Source organism: Peromyscus eremicus, chromosome 5, assembly GCF_949786415.1.
Source record: "Peromyscus eremicus chromosome 5, PerEre_H2_v1, whole genome shotgun sequence".
In the NCBI taxonomy this organism is placed as follows: Eukaryota; Metazoa; Chordata; class Mammalia; order Rodentia; family Cricetidae; genus Peromyscus; species Peromyscus eremicus.
This window is the reverse complement of record NC_081420.1, coordinates 66157933-66171652: the sequence shown is the minus strand read 5'-3', so window position 1 is coordinate 66171652 and position 13720 is coordinate 66157933. Positions and strand designations below refer to the sequence as shown.

The 13720-nt window shown below is 41.3% G+C and overlaps 1 protein-coding gene across 1 annotated transcript in view; it reads right to left on the bottom strand.

Annotated features, from left to right (window-relative positions):
- Nucleotides 1–6952: 6952 nt before the first annotated feature.
- Nucleotides 6953–13720, bottom strand: part of Mrc1 (mannose receptor C-type 1) — a 90927-nt gene continuing 84159 nt past the window's right edge. The window contains exons 27-30 of the mRNA XM_059263614.1: nucleotides 11614–11727; nucleotides 10921–11085; nucleotides 9685–9726; nucleotides 6953–7971 (exon numbers count right to left, since the gene is read on the bottom strand). Of these exons, the coding sequence (XP_059119597.1) occupies nucleotides 7706–7971; nucleotides 9685–9726; nucleotides 10921–11085; nucleotides 11614–11727 (587 nt within the window). The 3' untranslated portion in view covers nucleotides 6953–7705. The remainder of the gene's footprint in view (nucleotides 7972–9684; nucleotides 9727–10920; nucleotides 11086–11613; nucleotides 11728–13720) is intronic.

Sequence of the window (13720 nt, the reverse complement as noted above, 5' to 3'; positions counted from 1 at the left end):
AAAAGCAAAGAGCCTTTATTTTCAAGCTCAGAGCTTGGGCTATGTCTGATGCAGCAGTGAGAGCGGAGAGCCCCCTCTGGGTGGGTCTTCCTGAAGCTATGTCTGGGCCTCTAAGCCTGTCATGGCAGCTGTGTGGTCAAGCTGTTTTGCCCCCCCCCCCTGCCCCCACAGATACTCTGGGACCAGGACTGGGGACCATTTATGACACAATCTGCATCAAGCACAGGAGCTGAATTTAGCCCCTATAGTTCCTGACGGAAAAAATGGAGATGCTACTGGTTTATTGTTCTGTGTCCTCGAGTTATGTGAGATTTCTAACAATTAGGAGAAATACTGTTGTAACCTCATATGACTTCAAACAGAGTGTTTGTCAAATTGACAGACTAGAGAAGGCCTTCTTAACTCTCCGAGAAACTGACTGAAATGCAGGTTCCAGGGCTCTGGCCAAGGTATTTCATCAAAATTTCAAGCATGGGCTCAAAGGAACAGGTTCCCAGGGCTCTGGTGGACAGCAGGAGATCCCCCGCCACTACCACCAACACCATGCACCAAGGACAGAAGAGTTTGGACTTTCTTGTCCTTACAGAAAGTAAATAAACACTCATTATTTTAAACAAATAAAATCTGAAAACCAGGAAGGAAAAGACCGGCAGTTATGAAGAGTTCTTTAACATCCTCAGGGTACTAGTCAGACCCCAAAGAAGAAAGCCACGCGGCCCAGGCTTTCCACTTAGCACTTAGGACTAGGTCAAGATCAATAATTATCACCATATAAAATTAGCAGCACTCAGTGTCTCCAGCCATGAAAGGGAGCCTTCTAATGTCCCTGTCACCTGCTCTTAAAGGAACTGACTGTCAGGGATCCTTCTAAATGAAAAAAAAAAAAATGCTATTTAAAGAATGTCAAAGAACTGCTAATACCAAAACATGCATTCCTGGTACTTGGTGGTGTGGTTTGGGTAAAACTTCCTACTGAAACCATCTGCTCCTGATAAATTTTTATGATAACATCTATTGAGTCTTAACCAAAAACAGTATTTTAAGGCCATTTTCTTATGTGATGTTTGGACATGATACGTATTCCCTACAAAAAACCAGAAACATAAAAAGGGCAATAATACAGTGATTTTTGGTCAAAGCCCATCTTCAAGGAAAATTAGTTATTTTCTGAGCAGTCATGCTATACTAGGAAACTGGTCCACTGCTCTTCCTGTAACTGTGAGAATGATCACTACATTTACTTCTCAGGAATTCAGACTAATCAGGAATGGGGAGGAATAACTCACACTATCAGCTAGAACTGTTGAATCCCGTTTCTTTCTGAGTGTAAGGACTTGGTCCTTAATTACATCATCAGCCTTCGCCGGCTTCCCAGCCTCAAAAGCGAGTGGGCCTTCTGTGGGCTCTCTGTCCCCTTTCCTTTCCGCTCCTTCCCCCCGTCGGCCCCCCTCTCTCCCTCCCCCCCCCCGCGTCTTTCTCTCTCTCTCTCTCTCTCTCTCTCTCTCTCTCTCTCTCTCTCTCTCTCTCCCCCCCCCCCCCACCAGTAAAGTTCTAAAAAGGTAACCATGGCTATGATTCTTTTAATCAGCACGCTCCTCCGCCGGCATGGCCGCCGCGGGTAGCCACCAGCCACCAGCCACGAGGGGCAGCACCGCCAACGCTGAGGCCCTTTGTGCTGCTGTAGTAGAAGCAGGTAACTTAAAAGAACAGAACTACTTACTGTCCCAGTTTTCCAGAAGAAGTCCACATTCCAGTATGAGCATCTTGCTAGTGACCCCTCCATGGCGCTTGAGAGGAGAGGAAGGCTTGGTCCTCATGTGGTAGAAGGCATGAACCTGACCTCGCCCCGAAACAGCCCACCTGTCAACACTATCTCATTAACTAGCAGGTTTCAGCACTGCTTTAGGAGGGTGTCAATCAAATCCCAGGATGTCTGTCAAGCCACTCATTACCCAGTAGAACTGTCTGGAATTTTTCTTCTGCTTGTTGTTGTTTTTATGCATACATATACACAGAGGCCAGAGCACAATCTCAGATGTCATCCTCAGGAATGTTGTCCACCTCCATGGAAGAACTGTCTCTCGCTGACCTAGAGGTCACAGATTAGGCTGAACTGACCACTGAGCCTTGGGGTTACCAGTGCTCACTACCACCATGCTGACTTTTTACATAGATTCTGGGGATCTGGGAATCAAGTCTTCATACTTTCCGGGCAAGCACTTAATCAACTGAGACACACACACACACACGCACACACACACTGAGAGTTTCATTTGTTCTGTTGAGTCCCACGCCCAGATTCTGATGGAAGAGGTCTGCGGTGAGGGCCAGGTGATTACAATCACAACCTAACACACTCCTTTAATTAAACCAGATGTCCCTAAGATCTCAGCTGAGAAATTCTCACTAACGTGGGCCTTTTATTCTCTTAGTAATACAAGGGTTTGCAAAGAAAGAACATGCTGACTCTAGTTTGTTATTGAGAAGGCAATCATGTGATTTTTTTTTTTTCCGAGATAGGGTTTCTTTGTGTAGTTTTGGTGCCTGTCCTGGATCTCGCTCTGTAGACCAGGGTGGCCTCAAACTCAGAGATCCACCTTGCTCTGCCTCCCAAGATCTGGAATTAAAGGCGTGCGCCACCACCGCCAGGCTCAATATGGTGATTTTTGATCATTATGTGTTTATGCACATAATAGTTCTGTGACACGAACTGTAGAGGCCTCTGAGCTGAATTCCCTGTGGCTATACTAGATTATGGCCCAGGTTTTAAATGCATATGAAGCAAAAGTGGCTCTTAAATTAGGCCAGGTCACGCAGGAAGCTTTCATTATTCGGTCCCTTTGGTAGGTCACATGACCAGAGCCTGAGTCCAAACACATGAGGGTGCTCTGAGAGCAGGTGGAGACGAGAAGGAAGCCCATCAGAATCTACAGAAGAGTCCCAGCCCAGCTCTCCCCTCCACATCCCTCTCCTTTTCTGCTCAAGGCCTTTTATCCCAGCAGCTCTCTCAAGCTCCACCTCTGCCATCCCCCTTCCCCTGAGATGCTCCCCACTCCAAGACCCTCTTCAGCAGTATATGCAAATAGCTTCTCCCAGACACTGTTCCTGGCATTCAGAAAAAGGTCACGGCCTCTTTTACTTTAGACCCACTGGCTTACATGGGTCTCTTCCAAGACCCTAGCAGAGATTGTTGTTGTTGTTGTTGTTGTTATTGTTCTGGTGTTGGTGGTGGTGGTGACGGTTGTGGTGGGAGGGGGAGTCTTGTTCTACAGCCAAGGCTTGTCTCTCTCAAACTCACAATCTTCCTGCCTCAGCCTGAAGTGAATCACCATGCCTGGTTACTATGGTTGTGTTTTTAAAATAAAGATTTTTATAAGACATTTTAGCTATAGCAGTTTTAATTTTTATTAAAATTTTTTTTATTTTTTTTGAGATAGCCTTTATCTTTGTAGTCTGGATGTTCTGGTGCTCACTGTGTAGCCCAGATACATTTCAACTTGTGAGAGATTAGCCAGTCTTAGCCTCTCAAGCTCTGGGATAACAAACATGCACCAAGACACCCTGAATTATAATTGCTTTAGAATCTTCATTTCAACTGGCCCCTATCATCTTCTCCTTGTAATGAGTAGTGATGGAATGACCTTGAGCATTTGGGAGAATCAAGGCAAACAGACATTGAGACTGGAATAAATTTATGCGGCTGTGAATATAGAAGAGGTAGGTAAGTCAAGATCCAACCATGGATACAAAACCCAGAGGGAGCTGGCAATGATGGTAAACTCCTGTTATCCTAGCACTTGGGAGATGAAGACATAAATCCATGTCTCAAAAAAGGAAGTAAAGGAAAAAGAAAAGAAAGACAGGGGGCAGATGACAGGAAATATTAGCAATGAGAACAAAACAGAGACTGTCTTATTCAATCATGCCGGAATGGCTAAGCATGTCTAGGTGCGTAAGTCAGGGCATCAGGAAAGGAGGACCAGGAGAGAACTGGGGTTTGCTTGGTCAAAGCTGTGCACCAGGCAGAAATATCTTCCTTCCAGCTTTCACAACTGAGAGAAACTTCATTTCTGCTGTCTGGGGGACTGTAGATATTTTCTTACAGCAAACCAGTAAACAGGAAATAATATCAGGAGATTAACTTCTAACAGTAATACACAACTGTATGCAACTTGTGTTTGATATCGTTGTCTGCTCTCAAGAATTTGGTAATTTCTTGTGATGTCATTATATTCTATCATTTTCACTTTCATGTCTAATTTTTGTACCCTTTTTTTGAAGACTGCCTCCCCGGTATAATCTTAAAATTTGGATATGCTCCTGCAGACAGCAAGTCTACAGGCTTTCTGCTCAATTGATACTTCTAGAATGACCTACCAACACACCCACCACACTGTCATAAAGTGATGATGGTGGGTCTGCAGCTCCACTTTCTGGGAACAGTCACTACTTTTTACATATGTGTGAATCTACATAGGATGCACCATGCTCAGTTCATCTATTTGATGACAGAATGGACCAGTGCGTACTTGGAAGCTTGAGTGAATGCTGAAAGATACAGGAGTGACCCAGACTCTGTCAATCACTTTTGCTTTTAGGGTTCAAATTGCACTCTATACATGGTATTTTTTAGTTTGACTGGGGAAAAAGAGTGCTTAAGAATATTCTGGCTACTGGACAATTGTGAAAATCAGAAGCTAGTAAAGGAGATCAAGAGCTTTGAAATAGCTAATCTCAGGGATAAACTTCCAGTTAAAGACAGGTACACACACCAAACCTGTGATAGCAGCCCCAAACATAAGTGAATGAGTAAAAAGATCCACACAGAGATTGCTCTTTTCTGCCCAATACCCACTCTGGAATGCACCTCTGATAACCTAGTGCAGTCTTGGGTGGGCACCTGCATACACAAGACTTATCTATTTGGTTGTGTGCTCACAGGGAGGATGTGAGAGTGTGAAATACAATATTCAGCACCTCTGTCAAACACAAGTTGTTCCTTGAAATGACAGTTTTTATGGAACTGTGATGAATGCTGTTTGTAGTACGAAGTATTTTCTATGGAAACATAACCCTGAATTACAATGAAATAACTTGCATTAAAAAACTGTAAGCCATGCTCACTTGTGTATTTCCCTGTTTCATACTTACTGTTCTTTTGATGTACCTTATGGAGGATGGTGGGACAGGGACACATACACACAGAGAAAGGAATCTCACATCATTTCCCAACCACTGCTTTGACACTGCGGCCACTATTTCTGTTGGAACATGCTCACATGGAAAATGTTTTGTTTTTACCAAGAAAATGAAAAGCAGTTTGCTTTCTACTCTTTGACGAGTAGAAGGGAGTTGTTTGTGCCCAACAGTATCTCCCACAATTCCCACATCTCAATTCCTGTCTCCTTCTTCCTGTCACATGTGCAAACTCGGGTACTAGCAACTCCAACTCCATCACACTCCTACTCAGTCTCTTGCTTCTTAACCTTTTTAAAATCATGGGCTTTCTTGAAAACATAATTACTCTGTCCTCAAATAAAAACCCACAAGAACACATGCACACAAACCCACAAAATTCTAGTTGGGTGTGGTGGTACATAGCTATACTTCCAGAACTGGAGAGACGGAAGCTAAAGGACTCCAGCAATCTGAGTCCAGCCTGGGCTACATAGCGAGTTTAAAGCTAGCCCAGACTACATAGTAAGACTCTACCTCAAAAAAAACCACAGAAACAAAGGAAAGAAAAGAATACAGTTTACATTGTCTCCACCTCATGTAATGTGCATGAATGATCCCTTAGGCAAGTGAAAGTGTAAAAGGCTGGTTGTGCAAGCACACTACTGTAATCGGCACTGGGGAAGCAATGGCACCAAGAGCAAGAATTCCAGGCCAGGCCAGAAACGTGTCTTTTGCCACCAAGACTGACAGCCTGAGTTTGATCCCTGTAATCCATAAGGTGGAAGGAGAGAACCAACTCCTCTGACCTCCATATATGTGCCTATGGCACATGAGTGAATGGGGACACAGGCACGCGCGCACGCACACACACACACACAAATATAAAAATGTAAAAAAAAAAATTGAGAATTTGGGGCTGGAAAGATGGCTTGGTGGTTAAGAACAAGTAGTGCTCTTCTAGAGGACCAAGTTTGGTTCCCAGAACCCATGTCAAGTGGATAACAACCACCTGTAATTCCAGTTCCAGGAGTGGAAAATCTGACACCCTTTTCTAGACTCCATGGGCGCACACACACACACACACACACACACACACACACACACACACACACCACACACACACAGAGTCACAAAGTCACACATATATACACATAAGTACAAATAAATCTTAAAAAGTTAAACAAGACTTTGAGGATGCCCCAGACTCCATGGTTAGATGTCTCTAAAAAAATAAGCAAACAAATAAGCAGTGGCTGTGGGGTAACTGTGGGAATTTTGAAAGCTACAAAATATTTTGCAATTAACATGGAACTTTATTCAAGGCAGTATTTTTAAATAAGGAGAAATTACTAAAAGGGAAGAGGGTTATTTGGATTTCTCATTCCCAACAACGATGCCTTTGATTGCCGGATTCTGAGTTGTATCACTGTTAAAATAGAGGATCTCAGATGATTGTGCAGCTGTTATATATAAAAAAAAATTATCTTCCGCTGGGTGGTGGTGGCACACGCCTTTAATCTCCGAACTTGGGAGGCAGAGCCAGGCAGATCTCTGTGAGTTCGAGGCCAGCCTGGTCTACAGAGCGAGATCCAGGACAGGCACCAAAACTACACAGAGAAACGCTGTCTCAAAACAAACAAACAAACAAACAAACAAACAAAATAATCTTCCACAGTATTCAGCAAGAGATGAGTTTAAGTTGGTATTTCCCTACAAATAGTTCACTTATTTTAATAGTAAAATGTAAAGTAACTAAATTGCATAGCCAAGCAAATTTATACTTAACAAGATCACAGAATTTTATTAAAAATAGATGCCATCTTTAATGTTTATTTCACATTAATTAGATAATAAATAATGTTATTTATTATCTAAGTACATCCAGTTATGCAAATTTACAGGTTTTTTTTTTTCTTCACATAGTCACCTTCCTGATATACATACAATAAGACACAGAATACATTTGCAACATTCAGCCCGTAGACCTTGCCGGGGACAAACAAGATTCTCAGTAGCTTTGTTATTTGACCAGTGGATAAATACAGTTCTCAATAATTGGCATGAATCAAGCCTGCTGAGAAAAGAAACTGAATACTCTTATTCCATCCCGGGTTATGTGCACTTGTTTATTTTAACATGGTCTTCAAATTGTTGAATTACAATTCAGTGCATAACTTATACCCCGAGTAGCTTAGTGGCTATTTCTAGAGCTCTTGAAATCTGCACAGAGTTGACATGAGAGACCTACCACCAATGTAGCAGTGTTGAGACTGTAGTGCTGTGTGTTCACCTAGGTATTTTCCAAAGTGGTAATCAACATTGTTACCCCTCTCTTAAAAAATAAAAATAAAAATAAACCTTGCCAGACTAGAAAATGAGCAATTGTTGTTTCCATGAGACGAAGAAAGAAGACAGACCAGTGCAACCCAGTACTAATTTTAAAAGAAACAATCACACCGCAGTAACAAACTGAAGACTTTAGTTAAAACTTCATGCAATTAAAATATAAGACAGGTTCATTACGGTGCTAGATGACCGCATGCTCATTCTGTTCGATGTTGCCCATGAGATCTTTCGTGTCACTTATTCCTGGACTCCGATGACTGTCAAAGTAAAGAGTGTTTTCGAAGGTGACCTCTTGAGGTATGTTCAGTGCATGCCTTTTCTTATAAAGGAAATAAGCAGCAACACCGGCACCCATCAGAATCAGGAGGACCACGATGACCACTCCGGCCGTTCTGGAAGACCCCTTGGGAGACTCCTTGTGTTGAGGACCCATCTTCCTTTGGTCAGCTATAGACAAACCATTAGTACTGTGGGATGTTCTGTATGGCAAATGTGTTGCTCTGATTGGTTAATAAATAAAACACCGATTGGCCAGTAGTCAGGCAGGAGGAAGTATAGGCGGGACAAGGAGGAAAAGAATTCTGGGAAGTGGAAGGCTGAGTCAGGGAGACACTGCCAGTCGCCACCATGACAAGCAGCATGTGAAGATGCCAGTAAGCCACAAGCCACATGGCAAGGTATAAATTTATAGAAATGGATTAATTTAAGATATAAGAACAGTTAGCAAGAAGCCTGCCATGGCCATACAGTGTGTAAGCAATATAAGTCTCTGTGTTTACTTGGTTGGATCTGAGCAGCTGTGGGACTGGTGGGTGAGAGAGATTTGTCCTGACTGTGGGCCAGGCAGGAAAACTCTAGCTACACATTAGCAAACAAGTCGAGGGGGCAAAGGTTTGATGCTAGGAAAAACAGTACAGCAGATCTTGCTGGGAATCTCTGATGCATGAATATTCTTTCAAATGGCATTTGTCACAAGACGTGAAAGCAGAAGTCAATGAGACATAGAGGACACTTTAACATGTTCAGATGGTGATTTAGTTGTTGGAATACTTCATCTTTATTTAGTTATTAGAATAGCTCACCTCTACCTGAAACACTGAAGGAGTTCATCCATTGAAATTCACACATATACCTTGTATCAAAGTAATTGAAGGATGGATGAAGGGGAGGCTCAGGGGCTAGACGCACTTAATGCTCTTCCAGAAAAGCAGAGTTTGGTTCCCAGCACCCACCTCTGACAGCTCACAACTGCCTGTAACTCTGCTCAGAGAGATCTAATGGTTTCTCTGGCTCCTCCAGGTGCCCATACATATGTAGCAGCCTCTTACACAAACACAGACACATACAGACCCATACATACAGATACACATTCAAAAATAAAAATATTTAAAAAATGAAATAATCATTTAAGAGTGCTTACACGAACATACTTTCAGAAGGTAAGCAAAACGGTGGTGGTGATGGTGCAATTATAAACAAAATTTTAAAAGTAGGGTCAAATAAGAATGGAAATCTGAACTCCTGAATATAATTAATAAACAAATGTCACCAATGAGGTTAATAAGATATTTACAGGCAAGCCATACCTCTTACTTTGAGTTTCTTTAGCAACCACTAAAATAGGTAAGATAGAATTAGTCACCTAATTCAAGTTTACAAAGACCTAGAAAGACTTGAAGATAATCCCTTCCACGAGATCTAACAAGGCAACATTTGTAATACAGCAACATCTTCAAGGACTTTTTAAGATAAAAATATCAATCTGACTCCAAATCTGCTTTTCTTTTCTTTTTTTTCTTTTTTTTTTTGGTTTTTTGAGACAAGGTTTCTCTGTGTAGCTTTGCACCTTTCCTGGATCTCACTCTGTAGACCAGGCTGGCCTCGAACTCACAGAGGTCTGCCTGCCTCTGCCTCCCGAGTGCTGGGATTAAAGGCGTGTGCCACCACCACCACCACCACCACCACCACCACCACCACCACCACCACCACCCAGCTTTCAAATCTGCTTTTCTTAAACATCCTGAAAGGTGGTTGGTGACCCTAGTGACAAAGGTTGGCATAAGCCATTCCACTGAAAGTGAAGGAGGAGAGGGATGGATATTACGGCTTTTAAAAAAAGCTGAATCATATGGTGACCTAGAGATTTCATAGTGAGCTTACCTTTTGTTGTGATGGATGAATGTGTAGTCACGGGGTCAGCAACTGTTTGAAAGAAAGAAAAGAAATAGTTGTAAAAATCCATAATCACTACATGTAGACAAATTGTATTCAGGTCAGCGATGCATGGCATCTTCCATCATTAAGTGTGATGTGATGTGAAGTGAAGTGATGTGATGTGATCTGATCTGATCTGATGATGGACCATAACATAGGAGAATTCATGGATGGTATGTATCTGTACCTTCAGCTATCTACTACCTACATACATATCTACCTATCTACCTGTCCATTCATCTATCTTCCGCTGTCTTTCTATGCAACTTCAGCATCCTATACCTATGTGATGAGTTTGAATAAACTAGAAGATTTGAAAATATGATCCTTCAAGTTTTATTTGAACATTGATACATCTAAATAGCTATAAAATCCACTTGTAACTAAAGTATTCTAGGCTAGGGGTTTTGAAATTGGCATACCAAAGTCTAAACTGTTACAAGACATTTGAATGAAAAGTAAAACAAAACACCAGCATTAGTTCAGAGGCTGTAACCACAACTTTACACCAACGGGTGTAGAATCTTAGGCAGAGTTATAAACTAAAAATCTATGCAGTTCCAAAACAATAAGACACATTGAGGAAACAGAACTACTTTATCCAATGTTTGGCTAGCTTGCTTGATTGACTGATTACAGTCATGGGAATCAAAGTCTGGGTCTTCCCCATGACAAGCAAGTCAACACCCCTGGTCTCCTAATTCATTTTTTTCTGATTCCAACTAATAGCTTTCTCTTGGGAAAGATAATACATAAGGCAGAATGGCATAAAAATGTCCCATCGGTAGCACACAGAGATTTACCAACTGTTTTTCCTTTTAGGGTCTGCCATTCACTCACAGATGGAGACTGGGCTGGTTTTACATGGCTTAATCCTCTAGCTTCTTATGATGTGGACAAGTGGCAGCTTTCCCCCTTCCCCTAGCACGGTAAAACTGCGGAGGTGGGCGGCCCAGACTGCTTGTAACTTAGGAAGACGTTACAAAAGCATCCATAAACCATGTTAGGCAGAGCTAGTGCCTCTCACTTAAAGCCACAGGTGGAGACTGATCCTCACAGCAGGATGATTCTCACCAGTAATGGAAAAAGCTGGCAAAGGGGCTTCACCCGCCTTAGTTCTGTACCAGCATGTTACAGTCGAAAAGAAATGGAAATTACCATACTACAACATTTTTAACTTACTTTTTGGCATTTTACAAATAAATCCTTTGTAGGAAGTACAGTGGATGTTACTCCAAAACCCAGAAGATGAGGATAAAACTACACAATCATTCCGTTCACCAGAGGGCTCGCCCGTGTTCCAGTTGACAAAGGAGACAGGATTATTATTCAACCAAAGCCACTTGCCTGGTCATCAAACAAACAAACAAACAAAACCACAAGTTAAAAACAAGCCTTCTTATGTCCTTTCTTAGCACAAAATGTTTAAGCCTATTATTTTACACTAGAACCAATGGTTTCTGCACCTCGATTTCTACCCGGCAAGACTCTAATGAGGAATTATTACAGGGAAGAAAAACAAGAATATGTTTGTTAGATTACTTTAGTTGAAAATTTATTTCTACTTAATGGAAAAATGTATACTTCTCTTTCTCTAGAATCTTTATTATGGCAAAAAGAAAGGGAAATTGTTCTCTGAATATTCTTTAACTTAGCTACAGGAGAGTTTTTAAATTAACAACTTTCAGGGCTGGATAATATGTGAGTCATTTAAACTTTTGGTTATCACAAATAAAAGTATGATTTTAACTTTTTCAAACTCACTACAGATTAATCATTATTTAAGGCAAGAAAGGGTCTCTGGAACCAAAATGGTGTTTTATATACAATACTTTAAAAATATTAGTTATTAAATAATGGGTTTGTGAGAGTTACCTTCAACATTTCGGAACATGCCTATCCAAAAATTGGTTTTACTTTTAAGAGGTTCAACACGATATGACAGAAAACTAGATTCAGCAGCTGTTTCGATGGAAGCCAGGGAGGCGCCTACAAAACACACGGTGATGAGGAGGTTGAGGATAATGATGAGAGCAGCTGAAACTATTCCTATGAACAGTCCTGATGTTAAGACCGACAAGTGCCATTCTGAGCACTACTCATGACACAGTACACTATAGAAGTTTTAATTCAGTGTTGCGCATAGAATGATTCAAAAAGGAAAAGGAAAACTGAACACTAGTCAGCCCACATACAACTGACAACTCACCATCAACCACCAGTGTTAGCTTTAATCCTACAGCATAGTACTAACTAATATATTTTAAACAATCACGACAGATAGTTTGCCTTGGACCTTAGAATCATTCTTCTGTTAAGTCTTTATAAGACCATATAACAGGTAACCCATTTTTCAAATAAGAACAATAAAGCACACACATAAGTAATTCATTGCCTGGGGTCCCAGCACTGGCTGAGCATAGAATCCTGGAGTGATCTAGGCATTCGAAACCTGGAGAGGGAATCTATAACCATGTGGTATCTATCCTATATACTGGATTCTGAGTTATTCCCTTGGTAATTGTTAATTACATGCTTATTTAATCCCTCAATGTATTTCACAGCTATTAGGCATTTCAAAATACTTTGGACATGTTTTGATGAATGACAATCACTCCTTTTATCTGCTAGGTAATACATCTAAAACTGAAAATTAGGTTTCTGCATATTCACTGTAAAATTAAAAAAGAAACCCTTAAGCAACATGACAGAATTTTTATTTTAATTCGAAAAGTCAAAGGCAGACTTCTGGTGCCCTTATCATAAATGACAGAGTAAACACCTCAGAAAAACCTTTGCTTTGCAAAGGAGATGGAAACATTTTCTTAACTACAGGCTTGAGAGGGGGAGAGCGCGCACGCGCGTGCGTGCATGTGTGTGTATGTGCATGATGTTGGTAATAAAGAAGGAGCGCTGTGGGTTTTGAATTGTCCTAAGCCCACCACGCTCATTCTAACTCTGCGGTACCTTTGAAAGCCCAAACCCCCAGGGCCACAGTGAAAAACAGCAGCCCAGTAGCCACAAGGGGGTGTCAGAAGGAACCTGGAACCCTTTTCAAACTACGAAGTTCATCATCATCCTCCTGGCAACCACTAACAACATGACTAAACAGCAACTAGAGGTTCCTCGACTTACAGTGGGGCTGTGACCCAATAAGGTCATTGCATGGTTCAAAAATCGTAAGTTGAATGAACCATTGAATACTGGGGACCACGCATATGATGAGAGCAACGGAGTTAAACAGTAAAAATAGGTTCTTAATACGAAAGAAGGCAATACTGGAGGAGTGGTGAAACAAAGACGTGAGACAAACAGGGAAAAATAGAAAAATAACAGACATAAAAGCTCCTTTCAGTATTTACACTAAGTGTAAAGGAGTTAAACACAAACATAAACAGATCTACAGAATAGCTACACTAATGAATCAAAAAGATGAAACCACATGCTGTCTAAAAAAGACACACTTGAGCTCCAAAGACGTAAATCAACTGGAAGTAAGAGCACAGCAGAAGACATGCTACACAAACAATCGCTTTAAAAAGGCCAGAGCAGCTGTACTAATATCAGACAAAAATGGTGATTCTTAGACAAAAATTATTATTAAAGACAATGAAGACACTCTATAATGGTAAGGTTTCAATTCACGAGGAAAATAAAATCATTATTGGTATGTGTGCATCTGGCAACAACAGAGCCTCAAGACATACGAATGAAACCCAAGTAAAGCAGGTTCCATCTCCCTCAGGACTTAGAATGCAGAGTCAACAGTGGGTCTCAAATGAACGTGAAGGGAAGGAGACTGTAACCCCTGCACCCCGCTGTGAATAGAGAAAACTCTAAATGAGGACTGAACAAAAATGTAGTAAAACAGTCTCAGCGAAACAACTACTGGCATTTAGTCAAATGGCTTTTAAATATTTTCTGAGAAACCGTCTTGTGCCAGGTGTGGTGGTTCTTAGGTTACTTCAAGAAGCTGAGGCAG